The 17402-nt window shown below is 30.8% G+C and overlaps 1 protein-coding gene across 1 annotated transcript; it reads left to right on the top strand.

Moving 5' to 3' along the window:
• The first annotated feature begins 6611 nt into the window (after positions 1 to 6611).
• On the top strand, positions 6612 to 17087 carry Scp1 (Sarcoplasmic calcium-binding protein 1). Its single transcript, XM_014247142.3, has 6 exons — positions 6612 to 6717; positions 8956 to 9049; positions 14582 to 14748; positions 14825 to 14905; positions 15765 to 15917; positions 16654 to 17087. Exons 2-6 carry the CDS (start codon positions 8998 to 9000, stop codon positions 16768 to 16770), a joined length of 570 nt encoding a protein of 189 aa, XP_014102617.2. The 5' UTR covers positions 6612 to 6717; positions 8956 to 8997; the 3' UTR covers positions 16771 to 17087.
• The last annotated feature ends 315 nt before the right edge of the window (positions 17088 to 17402 follow it).

Here is a 17402-nt window from a genome sequence, read left to right as displayed (position 1 = left end):
CAAAACTATTATACTCAATCGTCACATGTTGCGAGAGTATAAAAATATTTATACGGTTTAATGTCGGTCTGTAAAGTATGTGCGCATGTGAAAATTCAATAAAAGGGATGACACATGTGCATGTGCACCGATTTTACTGTTACTACGTGAAAATTAATATTACAAAGCTCATTATAATGACCCAATCAAATTAAAAAAAGAAAAAAGCAACAACGAGCTGGTCTACTATAGGCATTGAGCGTACTAATTGCGTAAAAATTTAGGCAAAACAAAAATTAAATTATAAAATTGATCGCTCACATTAGATAAGTTAAGAGCTCGGAGTGTATTTTTAACATGAAATATATTGTAAGAAGAATCTTGTACATGCTTAGAGAAGAAAAATTCTTTAGGCAATTAATCTCTGTAAGCCTGAATATGGCCTTTGTAGTAGTAATACGTTAATGGAACCGCAGAAATGTGTTCTAATTATAAGCTAAATCTACGAGTATAATTATAGCAGAAGCTTGCTTTAATAGAGATCGTATGTTTGTGTGTCCGAGCGATTCGAGGTTTTCAGAACATCTAACGGAAAATCCTTGTAACAAAAGAGTTCGAACTGTGTATGAACACGGTCTTGTAAAATTTACTTTCTTTCATAGCGAATAGCAAGCCGAAGAGCTCTGCCTTGTTTAGGCCTTCTACTAATACTATCAATTAAAACATCGAACAGCTTCTGTTGCTGATGACTGTACAATAATTTCTTTTCAATTTATTCGCGATCGGTGTCCCATTTTCATTTCACATTTTTAACCTTCAAAGAATTTAGAGTAAAGTTTTTCTAATTCATCTGCGATTCCTTTGCTTTTTAACTTTATGACAAGCGTAGGACAAAAAGTTCTGCTGGAGAGGTTACATAACACCACAAGGCTTACTTTAAACATGGAAATAAAAATGCCGCTTAAACCTCAATCTAGGTTGATCTCAGCATATGACGGGTTTTTATGTCAGCAAGATCAGAAATTGTATATTGTATTTTCCACTGGAAAATATTTTTTTTTGCTTAGAGTCTCAACCTTGTGAACCTTGGTTCTACTATGTAATATGAGGTAGGTGATTAACCTTATGTTAAGCAGATATTTATTTGCCCAATACTTCTTTTAGAAGCACGTCAAGCTGGGTGGACCTCTTAGCATAGATTTAGTCGCTGACAGCCATAATATTTACACCACATCAACCATGTGGTTTCTTCAGTTTATTTTTTTTTTTGTTCAAGCCCATGTCTTTAATATCAGTTCACTAAAAATCATTTACCATGTCTCTGTAGATCTAATTTCAGCCAAAATAATATACCCATTAATAAATTTCATTAAGAGCTCTAATGAAAGAAACTGTAATATTTTTAATTAGAGTTGTCATTGCCTCGAAACTTGCACTAAACTGCTACACTTTATGTAACACTGCTCTAAAATCCGCTTTCATCCCTCAGATTCTATGTAAGAAAAGGCTTCTTCGGAGTTACCGATCTTCAGCTGTCGTAGGCTCACTTTTTTTGCTTAGAGTTATGACTTTCACATTCTATGGAACAAATAGGCTTCATCGGGATTACCAGATGTAACAGGCTCGTTGTTTGCTTGGGGTTTAAGGCTTTTTTTTTGGATTTTTTGATCTCTATTGTTTTAAATTACATAAGTTTGATGGTTTGCAGTGAGCACATTTCAGCGTATGCGCACGTGGCACTGCCCACTTTTAGATGAAATTTCATATCTCAGGAATTGCTTGATCGATATCAACCAAATTTAGTGTATAAACTTATCCTATTTATATAACATTATTTTTATGTTACGTTGTGAAAATGGGCGAAATGGGACTAAGACATCGGTAGAGAAGTTTGCACAAATAATGCGTTCAAAATATGTTATCTCTTAAGCCCTGGCTTTGATCTATAAAAATTGCGAAAGTATAAAATGTTAGGTTGTATCCGAACTAAGCCTTCCTTACTTTTTACTACTTCAGTTGTATCGTATGCTTTATTTTATTTAACTCGATTTATGACCAAGAACGTAAGATTTAAAGTCTTTGCGCTCATAAATTTTGAAAAAAATTTTCCGACTCTAATTTATAATTAATAGCTTTCAACTTAACTATTACATACATAGAATTTTACGCAAATGCAAATCAGAGTGTATGGTTGTAGGATTTGTTTGTTTGCATTGAGTTTCTTGGAATATATGGTTTGGAGTAAATAATTTTCATTTTGATTACTCTATAAGAGCCACTTATCAGGTGCACATCCCGTTCAAACACATACGCACACAGTCACAGGTATTCGCATACGCAATCAAGTCTGCGGTGTTTATTTTGGCAGCAACCACTGATCAAAGGAAAGACATTGTATATATTTACATTTTTTAAGTACCTAGGCACGCATAATTGTGGGTGTATACTAGTACAAATAATTTCGACGGCACCTGGCCTAGGTCCGGGCTGGCGACTTTCTTTTTTCTCTGCCAGAAGCATACATACATGTACAATATGTATGTATAAAAGTAAATATAATGCTTATATATAGTAAATTGTTTTTTAATTGTGGGCAGATACGCAGAAAATTATGCTCGGATGATTTTCCAGCCCGCCAATAGCTCAGCAATGGAATTTCATATGCAAACGAACTTTCGTGACAGCCTCTGTAACAGAGGAAGCACACTTGCCACGTGTTGACCTTCAATTATTTTAGGGAACAAGACAAAAATATGCAGCAAAAATCGTAGGAAGTTTTCGTGTTTGTGGCAGCAACGGCAGTTAATAAACAAATATGATTGTCAGAGACTGGAGGTACACAGTTGAACAATGCTGAATTCAAATTAGAGCGATCCCCCACTGTCAACTATCCTTTTTGTAAAGATGTCGTCGAAGTCAAATCATTATTTCTTTCATACTTCCTCAACAAAAGTTATTACACCACACTTTTCCTATTTTTCTTAAATAAAAGAGTTCTAAGCGAGTCAAATATTAGGCATAGTAAAAAGAAATCCATTATTTTTGCTTAAAATTATTACTTATTACTTTTCATATCCAGCCTTATTCAAATGGTTCCAAACGGTTTTTGGTGTAATGGTTAGGTCCTGGACAATCGTAATCATTCTTTGGACGCGGCAATTTCCATTATTTGATCGATTTTTTCGATAATTGGACTTCCAGAGCGTGATGCATCTTTGACATCGAAATTACCGAAACGGAATCGATAAAACCAAAATTGCGCACGATTGGCTGTTACAGTATCAGGTCTATAAACGCTATTAACATTTTCAGCCGCCTGGCTTGCGTTTTCGTCCTTATCGAAGAAAAACTGTAAAATATAGCTATTTTCTTTTTGCTAGTGTCCATCTTTGACGCGCGCTCATACAAAACTGACTCAACCAATCATAAAACTTTTTTAGTACGAAATGTCATCTTTCTAACGCCATCTAGCCGAACCCGATCGGATTTATACAACGCGAGATACAGACAAATAACGCCATCTATTAGAAAAATAATGTATTTCTTTTTACTACCCCAATATACTTAAATTTATTATTGTATAAAATATGTAATTAGATTATAGTTTTTCTAACCATAGTTTTTCTTACTCCAAATTGGTTATTGATCAAATTATTCCTCGTCCGGATAAAATCGGGTTTAATTCGGTAAGAAAGTAATCTTCGTGCCGGACATACCAAAAACAAACAGCCCTGTCCTTATGGTCCAACCCCATTTAAACAGCTCGTCAGCCCGAATCTATCGTTAAATGACATTGATTACTATACTTAGCTGACTTGTAACAAACCGCTACAACAAGAATAATACAACTGTTTTGATGCTCTTCTAAACCCCTAAGAATTCGTCAGACGCTGCTTTCTTATGTTCTATTATTTAGTTTTACTATTTTGCCTATATACCTATAAGTAATCGCGTGTCTTTGCCGCCAAAGAGGTAAGATTTGAATATTTTTAAACCTATCAGTAGAACACATCATTGACAACAGCCACAATCACCGATTTCGAATAACGGATAAAAAAACGAACAACATAAATTGGAGGTAAAAAAAAACGTTCATAGCAACCCCATTGGCTGTGGAAGAGTTATCTCCGCAAAACATAGGTATCTCTCATACCATAATATAAGTTATTAGGGGTCTGTAAACAAAAATTATACTTATGAACTAATCTTTAAGATACTGCGATTTAATTTTGTTGCTTTCGGGTTTTCTAAAGAATGAGGCATATGTTCATTTGAAGCCTTAATAACAAATATGTCGAACTTTGTGCCTGAAAAAGTGTTTCTGCGGAGAATTCTTCTTCATTATTTTAATGTGAAGAAAAAGTCTTCGTATTTTGGTGATAATTTATGGTGAACATGCTGTAGTTGAGCCAACGTAGCAAAAGTGGTTTGCACGATTTAGAACGTCGATTTTGGCTTGGCAGACAAAGGAACTGGAAGCATTTTTCGATGAAAATGGTTACTAAACCCAAGAAGAGCTATCTGAATCTTTGGGTGCCACTCAAGCAGCCATTTCAACCATACCATACCATATGAACTGAAGCCAAGAGTTGTTGAAAGACATCTTTGCATGCCTGTCTGATTACACGCTACAAAAAGAAGACGTTTTTGCATCGGTTTGTGAGTGATGATGAAAAATGCATTCATTACGACAACCTTAAAGGCAAAAAATCCAAATCAACGGCTAAGCGGAATATCCATGACGCCAAGGAAATGCTCTGAATTTGATGGGATCAGAAGGACGTGCGGCGTTATGAGCTTAAAAATCTGCGAGAAAGAACGCTACCGACAACAATAAATCAAATTGAAGCGACCGTATGACGAAAAACGACGCAATAACTTTTCATCATTACTGCTTTCGGCCTCATGCTGCTAAACCGGCTAGAAACTATTTGGAATACAGCCCACATATCCCAGACCTTTCCTTTCCTTTACCTTCTGACTACCAATTATTTTGGCCGATGCAAAAAGTCCTCACTGGAAATGGTGCACATCAGAATGCTATAAAAAATTGGTTTGATTCATTCTTGGCTGCCAAGCCGCCGCTATTCTTTTGGGATGGAGTCCACAAATTACCAGAAAGATGGGATACTTTGAGTAATATCGTTGTACTTACTTATAAACATTCTAATTTTTTACACTTCTTTAAAGAATATAGTTATACACCGAATAGGATGTTTAATGACAGTACAAACATAACATATTTCGTATTGCCGTCTACAATTATTAAAAACGATTTTTCGATTTTTTAAGCAACATACCCAACCAGTATAATCAAACAATCATAAATATATTCTCATCATGATGTACATAGAAATGTGTGAGATGAAAAAATGCCATAAGTTTCAGCTCTGATAGTGTGATTGTGGAAATATTCTGGGAATAGCAAAGACAGCTTACTGAGGGAAATGCCAAAATTCCAAACATCTGAAATTACTGAATGCCACTACAGTTATCTTCAAAAGCAAGACAGAGGAGAGATGAAATTATGACCTGACTAATTTCAAATGGCCGAAATAACTTATTTAAACTAAGAACAGGCAGAGAAATCGTAAAAGAAAAAATATTTCGAAATACCATACTAACAGCAAATTACCGACACTTATCATTTCCGTTTCCGTTTTTGTACGAACAGACACGGGCATTTATAGCTCACAATATTCTATGGTTGTACGTATGGATGTGCGTGTGTGTGTGTACAAATAGCGCGCGTGGTGGCATCTCAAAATTATTGAGCGAATAATATGCTCATAAATATGAAAATGCAGCATTTTTGGCAGGTGGTTTAAAAAAAATTGCTGCTTTTATGATATTTTGCTAAAACTATATGTAGACATATATACCGTATACAATACATACATATGTGTATTGTTCAGCGAATGCAGGTGTATATGAGTGTATGTTTGTGTGTATATGTTTTCGAATAAGAACTTTTAAAGAAGAACGTTCAACCTTCATGTCGTTGCACGGTGGTCTGCAATTCTTAACAGTTGGCTAAGTAAAATTTCCCAAATGTTAAATTACAAACATACATACATAAATGCCAGCAAATGCACGTGTACAGGCAGATGCCAATGTTGAGAAAAGACTGTGCAACATGCAACTGGCAACCTCTGTAGCTGTAAATCGCCAAATTTGTTTATTTATTTGTTTTTGATTTTGTTTCTCGTTTGTGCTTTGCGAAATTTATTCGTTCGGACGGACACTTTTGGCCGGCTGAGCAAACGCAGCAAACGGGCAAGTAACCACAGCACACACACGCACACACATATAGGTATGTATATGTATTTGGATGCAAACAGATGATGACGACCCTGAATCGGTGATTCTGGCCACATTTGCGTCTACGAAGGCGGCTGCATGCACCCACACACACATATGTATATACAACAACCTACACACACACACACACACGCGCGCACACACATTTTTATAATGTAATTGTAACAATTGACTAAAATACTACAATAACAATAGTCGTAATAATAATAACAATAGCAACAACAAGAATTTAATCGTATCGAGCTAAATCGAATGTTTACAAACATTTTTTGTGAATTTGTTGTTTCTAAGCATTCGCGCATCAGCAATGTAGTATGAAAATGTGGCAAGTGAAAATTTCGTATTGTTTGGCGGTGCTTTGAAGCTCACTTGATAGTCACAATACATTCAGTCGATCAGAAGCGAAACGGCACTCAGGTAGAGCGCGAGAAAAAAACCCCATACTAATAAATAGTGAATTAATTTAATAAGAAGTTGCAAGATTTGCTTTGTATTTGAATAAAACTGAAAAAAAAATAATAAAATAAAATTATTAAAACTAAATAGAAATTAAATATAAAACCTAATAAAATGTAATTTAATAATAATAAAAATATAAACTTAATTGGAAGTTAGAGAATTTACTTGGAAATTAAAATAAAATAAATTTACTGTAAAAAGTTTAAAAAAAAACTACTAAAAATAAAAAAAATCGTTAAAATTATATGTCATATAATTATTAAAATTATAAAATAAATTAATTTGATAAAATATAAATAAAAGAAATAATTTCAAAAAATAATAATTATATATAATTTATCGATAAATAAAATAAGATAATATCTCTAAAATAAGTTTAAAAATTAACTGAATAAAAATAATATAAAAAATTAACTGACAAATTGAATAAAAATAATCATACGTATATATTAAAAACTAGGAATTATCTAAATAAAAATATAAATAAATAAATATAGAAAAAAATTAATAACAACTAACATAAAAGTTATTTGCTTTCTAAATTTCAAAACAAAAAAAAAAATCAAAAGCAATTAATAAAATATATTAAGACCAAAAAAAATTTAAAAATTTGTTATAGAAATATTTTTTTTTGCATTTTAAATTATAATAAGAATTAAAAATAAAATACATTTATTAAAAAATAGGAGAAATTATTTAAATGGAAATATAAAACGAATAAAAAAATATGAAAAATTAGAAAAGGAAAGTAATTTCATAAAATCACGCATATCAATAAATAAAACAATATCATAAAAAGCTTTATATTTTCAAAAAATAAAATAAAAAATAGCGAAGCGAAGTAAAAAAATATAAATTTGGCCAATAATAATTTAAAATTTTTTAAGCACTAAATTTTTTTAAGCATTAAATAAATTTTAAATCATTTTTTGTTTTGATTTACCGTTATTTTCCGTTAAAGTAAAAAATATTAATTGTAACTTAAGAAGAAAAAAGTATTCTATAAAAAGATAATTAAAATATATAATTTAATAATAAATAACTAAATACTCTAAAGATAAAACAAAATAATATGAAGTTGAAATCAAATAACTCATATAAAAAATTCAACTAAATATTTTAACAAAAAGTAGATAAAGGAATAAAATACGGAAGCAAAATTTATAAATAGATGATACTAAATTAAATAACAAAATACGATTTGAAATTAAGCAAATAAATTAATAAAATATTGCAAATAAATGAAATAAAATAAATTAAAATATATAAAAAATAAATAATATGAAATAAAATAGATAAAAAATAATATGTCGAAAATTTTAAATTATTTATTGAGTTTTGTATTAAAATAAATAAATAAAAAGAATATATATAATAACAAAATAATTTATTTAAAACTAAAACTATAATAATTAAATAACTATTAAAAAATTAATAATAAATAAAAGGTATTATTATAATAAATAATTAATAAAAGTAACTACACTGAAATAATTGTATATGAATACATTAAAAAAATAAATAATAAAAAATTAAATTAAATTTATATTGAAAAAAATTTAATTAAGATAAATTATAAAGGATTGGAAAATTTTTTTTGAATAGATGGAAGTTTATATTAAACTTTTAAAAACAAAAATAAAAAAAATATTTGAAATATAAAATAAAAAAAGTAATAATAAATGATTAATAAATTTGAACTAAACTAATTACATATAATTAAAAAACAAATCAAAAACAAACTAAATTTACTAACAATAATTTGAAGTAATTAATATGAAAGGACCATAAAACAAAGAAAACCAAATAAACAAAAGAAAAAAGTAATTTTATGTTATGTAAAATGCAATAAATTTATTTAATGATAAACTGAAAACTTTTTTTTTAATCCAAAATAAAGAAATAAAGATAGAAATAAAAATATTTTTTTTAAATATATAATAAAAAAAAATTGTTTAATAGTAAATTTAGTTAGACAAATAAATAAATAATAAAAAAAAAGAAATAAATAGATGCAACATTATAAATAAAATTTTTTAGTGCTATGCATGCGAAACACATTAAAAAAATAAAAGAAATTTAAAACAAGCATAGAAAAAATTTAACTGTTACAGTGTCGCAGCTTTCAAGTGTTAAAATATATTTTTAATATAAAAAATATTATTACTTTGTATTCACATTAACAATCCATTCTAGATTGTGTGTGATATAAAAAACCACCGACAAAAAACAAAAAAAATGTCATACTCCTGGGATAACCGTGTAGACTTTGTTGTACGGTATATGTATGGTAAGTGTTACTAAGAGAAAAAGTTTTATAAAATAGTTACACTAAACAAATTGCATAAATATACACTGACAAAGTGAATTTAAAAGCATTTTGGACACTTCACAGCAAACCGTTCATCAGCAGTATGCTTGTACGTACATAACATACATACATATGTGACTATATAGACTGCACATCTGCTGTATATCATAATCTTTTAACAGCAACTATTTACTATAGTGTAATTAAGTATGCACATATGTTCGATAACAAAAAACAAAAACTTAATAACTAAAAAAAAAAATTCGTTTGAATAGTTTTACCCACACCTGTAACAATGCACAATTTACATTCGAACGAATTGGCGAAAATTTATGTGCTGATATAAATATTGCTTTGAAATTAATGTGTTTCGTTAATGTAAGCAATTTTCGCCAAAAATTTTCAACGAAATTTTATATATCAATACGCACATGCTCGCAGCTACTCTCCTAGCGGCCATGTATATATACACACATGCATATGTTTGTTTGCACGTGTGTCTGTGAGGAAGTAGTAAATACTAAGTAGTATATAACTTTGCAGTGATATTTAGTGAACCGCGCCATGCTTCTTCTTCTTCTGCTTCCACAATCTCACACATTTATTTACTTCGAATACATTTTGTTACTAAAGGAAAAAACAAACAAATAAACAAAAACTAAAACTTAAATATTTAAGGTTATACCTGTATACCTGAGCTTTGAAAAACCAATTTTTGCTTGTGTTAGATATCAATTCTAAAATTTAAGGCAATGTGTATTAAGTTAAATATGGACTAACTCCGAGGAATCGAAGATCGAACACATGCAATCGATGTATGTTGTTGTTCCTTAAATAATTTTGAGAAATGTTGTCGAGTTGAAAAGCGTATAAAAACCTTTCAACAGCTCTCTTCTAACCGATTAATTGTAGACAGATATCTCTTGACATCTTGACATACATCTGTAGGTATGTACATGTGTACGTCCCATCCGCCGACGGCAACTAAAATATTATAACATAAAATAAATTTATTTCCGCTGAACTTCAGTGGTCAACGTTTGACTAAATTCCTCCTTTTACATCAATTACGCTGAACCAAAATATTCGACACACTCTGGTGCTGTAGTCGCCTAGCATAATTTTGATATCGTGACGGCGACAGCGCTCGCAGCTGAGTTCGAGGAGCGTGTAAAAATTATCTTTGGTCTTTTTGTCCTTTTCATTCGTCGGGGCATCGGTACAGATTAGGCTGATGTTGTGAAATTTGGTCTTGATGCGGATTGTGGCGATTCGCTCATTCACAGGTGTGACTCCGGAGACTTGTTGGCGGAGTCTTCGCTTCCAACATCAAATTTGTGTGGCAGCTGTAGTAGATGTCACGTAATTGTCTTTTGCTACAGTCATGTCCCGTTCATCAAATATCCGTTCCATTATGTCAGCCTTATACTTCTCCCGGACATCCACCAGCTGGGCAGAATTTTCTATAGAAGGTTCGGATATTTCAGGTGCATACTCATAGATCTAGGTCCTTTGTTCGTTTGCGGGGGTCGTCATCAAAAAGGGGGTTTTTATCCGAGACTTTATCGGTTGTTTCATTGGATTTTGTTTTTATATTGGGGGCCCAAGCCCATCCCAGGGTGTGTAGTCGAAATTAGGCAATCGGTTAGAAAACGTATGATAAAGTTAGAGGAGATAGCTTCAACAATTAAATAATTACACCTCTGCCCACCTGGCAAGTCAAGGGATAGCCCAAAAGGTGTAGCGTTTATAAAAGGCCAACTTGTCAGCAAGGAAATGCAAACCATCACCTAATCATCTGTAAAACTATCATAGAAAATAAAGCTGCTGCTGTAAGTCACAATAATCAGGGAATGTATGCCTATGTATTTTCATTATAATTAACTTATTTTTTTCCTTTTCGCTTCCATTTCATGGTTCGCTAAATTTAAGCTGCTTTTTCTTTTGGTAAATTGAAGAAACTTCTATACCATTGATTTTTATACTCAGAACGGAGAATATTAAGTTTGCCCTGAAATTTAGAAATTAGAGAAAGCTTCGGAAACCCTATAAGGTATATAACATATATTGAAGTTCAACGTGACGAACTGAGTCCTGTTTGTATATACGCGACCTAGTCGATCAGCTTTTGAGATATCGATCTGAAATTTTGCACACATCCTTTTATCTTCAATAAGCTGTTCATTTGTCGGAACTGCTGTTATCGCACCACTATAGCGTACAGCTGCCATACAAAATGACCGATCCAAACAATGTCCTTGTATGGAAAAATTTTTTACTTGACAAGTTAACGGTACAATCACCGAACGAATTATTCGTATCGGACCATGAAAGCAGATAGCTGCCATAAAAACTAAATAATCAAAATCAAGATAAATATTTTCGTAAAATATGCTTTATTTCTTCTTACTAGTATTAATCCTTTCACTTCAAAATCAAAAAACATTATTGCAAAAAATAACCATATACCGTTATGTTTACAAAATTTTCAAAAATCAATATTTAATAAAAAAAAAAATATTAAGCTGAATATAAGATATTTAGTACTCTATATTTATGGACTCAAAAATATTTAATTGTCTTTTACTTGCAATAGTCGAAATATTTACTTTTCTATATATCACTAAAAAGTATGCAAGTAGATATGAGCGTATAAATGTTTTTGTGTATATATAAATATGTAATATCTGCAAAAATTCACAAGTTGTTTAAACGCACCCAGCAATTCGCACACAAGCAAAGCTAATTTAACTAAACATATTTATATATACAGTCACATATGTAAGTACATATGAGTGTGTTCGCGCAAGTGCAAGAATTCGGTTGACTAAGATTTTTTATGCACCGAGAAATTGATAAATACAACTTATGTTATACATTTAAAATTAATTTAATTAAAAGTAATAGAGCATATAAATTTCTGGGCGTGCAGTTGATTTAGCTTTTTGTATGCTTGGTACGTTCTACAAATACATTTTGGCGGGCGAAAGCTTTTGCAACACACACACACATACATATATATACACATACTACGCTCAAGCGCTTATGTGTGTTTGTTTGATTGTGTGCGTACAATTAAAGTACCCAGATCTGCTGATAGTAACTGTACACGAATAGACAAACGCTCAACAATTTTCCTATTCACTGTGCAATAGCTTTAGAGATGCTATTTATAAATTCTGCAGACTTTTTGCCAGCAAGGACTAAGCAAGTACTATGTTTATGGTAGTGTGTACTTCTTTGTCTATGAAATGACCAATTTTTATATTTTAGGGCTGATGAACTCTGCAGTTATTAGTAAAAAAAATTATTTTAAATATTACGTTGATATAATTTTTTGAAGAACTTTATTTGTTATCCAATCTGGTGTGGTGAATAATACTGAGCAATACCATTCGGTAGAACCAGACGACAGTCCGAGTTTCCGATCATTGCGAAACACTTTTTAATACCCCGAACAAGGTACATTAAGTTTGCCAGGAAGTTTGTATGACCTATAAGGAAACGTCGAAATACCTATAAAGGGTGCCTCTCCGTCTCTGTACACGTGAAATGGTGCCTCTGTTTTCAAAATATCAATTTCAAATTTTCAACACGTCCTTTAATCCTCAAAAAGTTGCTAATTTGTCGAAACCGCCGATATCAGACTACTATAGTCACAGCTGCCATACCAACTGACCAATCCAAGTTAAGTTCTGATATGGAAAACTTTTTTATTTTGCAAAAAACTTCACGAAATCTGACACAGATTATTCTCCAAAACAACGCTACAATCTCCAAACCTATTGTTCAGATCGGACTACTACAGCATATATGTAGCTGCCGTACAAACCGACTGATCAAAATCTAAATAAAAATCTGTTTATACCCTTTTATGCTATAAGAAATGCATCTGTGAAGGGTATTATAACTTATGTACAGCCGAAGTTAATGTTTTTTTAGTGGTCTTTCCACGGAAAGCCTTACAAATCACTGAGCGTGTTTTCACCATGGTAAAATGTCATAAAGGTTTCCGTATGCTCGTGTGATCGACCAGTTGACGTATAATTTAAAGTTAAGAACCACAAGTAGGAGTGAATCCCTAAATATTTGATAGCTCCAATCAAAAATAGACTTTGATTCAGAGGTTTTGAGTTTTAGATTCACGTAATAATATGTAGTAATAATCGAATATAAAAGACGCCGGTTATGAGGATCTGAAATGATCTTCAGATAGATTAGGTTAGGTTAGCTAAATAGGCTGATTACTCGTGAAGTCACGAATAATCCCACTTAGACTGTTGAAGACACTTGTCCGTTGTGTTGCCAGAACTTCTACGTATGGATCAAAAAAACATATCGAACACCGCCTGGAGCCTGCCACTAATTTCTTGTGGCAGCTCTAATATCCATTCCAGTCAATTCGACGGGTTCGTAAAAGGTATGGCAACCGAGATGCTTCAAATTTAGTCTAGCCAAAGCTGGACAGTGAAGGAGAAAGTGTCTACATGTTTCCATCTTATCCCCGTCATTGCAACTTTGATGTAGTATAAGGTTCCAAGGCTTTGTGCCAAGGGATACAAAAAATTAATAAAACTATCACATAATATTATATCTTCTTCCAGGCTCTACAAAAAACGATAACACGTAGGATTCTTAGAGTTAGCGATTTTTGTACACAAAACGTCATTAAGTTTGCAGAGATTGATGGTTTTTATACATTTCTCCATCTGATCAAATTTGATCCTGGCTGACCCATTTAAACTGCAAGTTTGCTTAGAATTTTGTGCTTTCAATGGAATTGGCGCTACAGAATCATTCCAAATGTTGCAGATGTGTTTGGAGAGACTAACATGTAACGAACACAAGTATTTGAGTGGCATAAAGCATTAAGTAAAGGTAGTGAAGTCATCCACCTCTGTTAATAACGATAACATCGAATTAATTAATGAATTCAGTGCTTGAAAAAAGTCGCGTTAGCACCAGAGAGATATCAGAGAATTTCAGCAACTCTTATGAATCAGCTCATTTTGGTTAATGTGTTGGAACATATGTTGGTTAATGACAGGACGTGGGTTTATAAATATAATATGACGACAAAATTGTCCTACAATCTAGCGGCGCTTTAAAAGTGAACTGAAACCCAAAAAACCATGTCAAAATAGGTCAAAAATAAAGGTGATGCGCATCGTTTTCTTTAATTACCGTGGTACGGTTCACGATGAACTTGTTCGAAAGGGTAAAATGGTCAGTAAGAAATACTACTTGGCCGTTTTGAGGCGTCTTGTCGTAAACGGCCGGAATTGGGGGCAGAAAATTCATGGATCAATCCGGGTCAAATTTTATCAGATGGTATATCTAAATGTTTGCAAATAATAATATTAGTAGTATCAATTGATTTAAGTCTTCTTTAACGTATATCCTCAACTTTGAACGCTCTAATAAACACTAAATTGAATGCTTCAATATGTACTATAGGCACTAACAACCGAGACAATATTAATCACACCCACTTTATGTATTTGATTTTAGATATCGACAACAATGGCTATCTGGATCAAAATGACTTCCAGTGCATGGCTGTACGGGCATGCGTTGTGGAGGGCAAAGGCGACTGCAGTGCTACCCGCATTGCAGAATACCAAAAACTTATGAAGAACTTGTGGGATGAAATCTCAGAAATTGCTGATGATGACAAAGTAAATAAACGCCATAAACATTTAACTTATTTATAAATTTAATATACATTATTTATTTGATGTCTTTTTGCTTTAGGACGGTAAAATTTCAAATGCCGAATTCAAAGAAGCCGTACGAAAAACTTGCGTTGGCAAGAAATACGACGAATTCCCCCAGGTAAGCATTTTCAGTGATTTACGAAAACATATACATACATATACATATGTGACATATGAAGTCGTGTGTAGTTATATTTGAGTTGTTTTCATTGCATGAGCATTACAATTCGCCAAAAAGTTTAATGGAGATTTTTGTTGAGGTTATAATTTTAACGTGTACCCGACTATTCTCGAAAATAATTGCCTTGGGTTTTTCGGAAATATTTAAAAATAGGTTTTGAGAATAAAAAAAACCATAAAAAGTGTACTAATAGTCTGATATAGCCTTAGTTAAGGTTAAAATGTCAAAAAACGAAGTAAAAAACCATAAATAACGATTTTAGGCAAAATTCGATTTTTTTTTGTCGAAAAACGTACAGAAGATTATGGTTGAAAGCCCTATAAGTACGATTTCGATAATTTTCGACTTCAAAGCTTAACAGAAGCTGTATATTAAGCTAACGACAAAAGTTATTTTAAGGTACGTTGGACTTGGGTCTAGCCACAAAATTTTATAGAAAAATGGAATAGTTATCGACAGAAACCCATTTTTAATTACATAAGACGATAAGTTTCTCGATAGTAGTCCATGCCAAAATATCAGTTTACTGAATAATATCAAAATAATATTTAAATTATCAAAAATTCGAAAACACAGGAGCAAGATTATTTTGCTGAGAGCTTCCGTGCTTCTAAAACAATTGTAAACAATTGTTGTTGGCGTATATATGCATTTTTTTTTTTAATTTTTAAAGCTTTTTGTTTAGAACAAAAAATAATTCACAATAATTTCAGCTCGTTAATATATATCTATTTCGGAAACGTAATATGATTAATTATTAAAAAATATGAAATTGTTTCTATCTTCTTTACTACAGGCAATGAGGGCATTTATTGAAGCCAATTTCAAAATCCTAGACATCAATAGTGACGGTATTGTGGGTATTGAGGAATATCGTTATAACTGCATTACCAGAATAGCTATCGATGATGTTGCACCAATCGATAAAGCATTCGACACTCTATTAAACGTAAGTAAAAAAAAAGTAATTAATTTATAAGTAGCCTTATTTAATTGAAATATATCTTATTAATAAATATAAAAAAAAACTCTATTTAATAATTAGTATATTGTTATAATGTAAAGAACTGATTTAATTAATATTAAATTTTATAAATTAATTTATTTCAAATTATTTTTTTTTTAATTGAATTATTGTTCAAATTCATTCTTGAATAAATTATTTTTATTAAATAGTAATAAATAAATCTTAGGATGTCAAAATTTAATTTCATTAAAATAAATTTTTAAAAAGAAAAAGAAAATTTAATAATTAATTTTGAATAAAAAAAATTGACTTTTGAATAAACTATTTTAGTAAAATATTTTTAATTTTTAGTATATTCTTATAATGTAATAATTTAATTAAAAATCAAATTTTTAAATAATTTTTCAATAAATTTTTTTTTAATTTTTTATTTATCTATTTTTCTTTAGTATACACTCTTATAATGTTTTATGAACATTAATTTTATCAAATTAATTTTTTATAAATTATTATTCAAACTACTTTTATTTTTTAGTATGTTCTTAGAATTATAATTAAAATTAATTTTTTTTAATTTATTGTTATAACATGTTATTTTAATTAAATAAAATAAGTTAAAATTTAGTTTAAATACATTTTTTAAAATTAGTTTTTCAATAAGTTATTTAAATATTATAATTATAGTTATATTATTTATTTTGATTGCTTATTTAAACAGGACGATGACAGGAAACGCGGTGGTCTGTCATTGGATCGTTACAAGGAACTGTATGCTGAATTTTTGGGCAACATTGCCGAAGACCATCCAGCTGTCAACTTGTTCGGGCCTTTATAAATACACACACACACACAAAAAAAACAAGCAAAATTTTTAACTTAATAAAATAATTATATATTTTTTTGATTGTCTTCGCTGTTGTTCAACTATTGTCATTTAAGTGTCATTCATAATCACTTTTACATTATATCTAATTAATTAACTATGGCAAAAAAGTGAATTTACGTTATGTACCCACGCACACCGAAAAGTATGTAGAATCGTTAAAAAACATAAAAACAATACAATATACATATATACATAGATAATTGTTAATGGAAAGCAATAAAAACAAAATCTACCTTTTTTTGCTCTCCCACAAAATGAAAAATCAATCTTGACATATGTCTCTCTCTCTTAATCTTAAAAAGCAAAAACAACATAATAATGAAATAAAATATTTAAGGACTTTCTATACAGAATATACATTTATGAAGTTATGAAAAAAATAGAAAGAATATTTAACACAAGGAAAGTATATAAATAAATATAACATATATACACATACGTATATGTATAATACATATATATAAATATTTTAACATTATTAGCACACAATTACTATATATTTTACGTAAAACTTATTAAATGTTTGTATCAATAACGGCACACACTTCAAAAGGCAAGTGTAAAAAACTATGAATTTTAAG

Source organism: Bactrocera oleae, chromosome 3 (genome assembly GCF_042242935.1).
Source record: "Bactrocera oleae isolate idBacOlea1 chromosome 3, idBacOlea1, whole genome shotgun sequence".
NCBI classification, from domain to species: domain Eukaryota; kingdom Metazoa; phylum Arthropoda; class Insecta; order Diptera; family Tephritidae; genus Bactrocera; species Bactrocera oleae.
The sequence above is the reverse complement of the archived record's forward strand: the minus strand, read 5'-3'. Positions and strand labels throughout refer to the sequence as shown.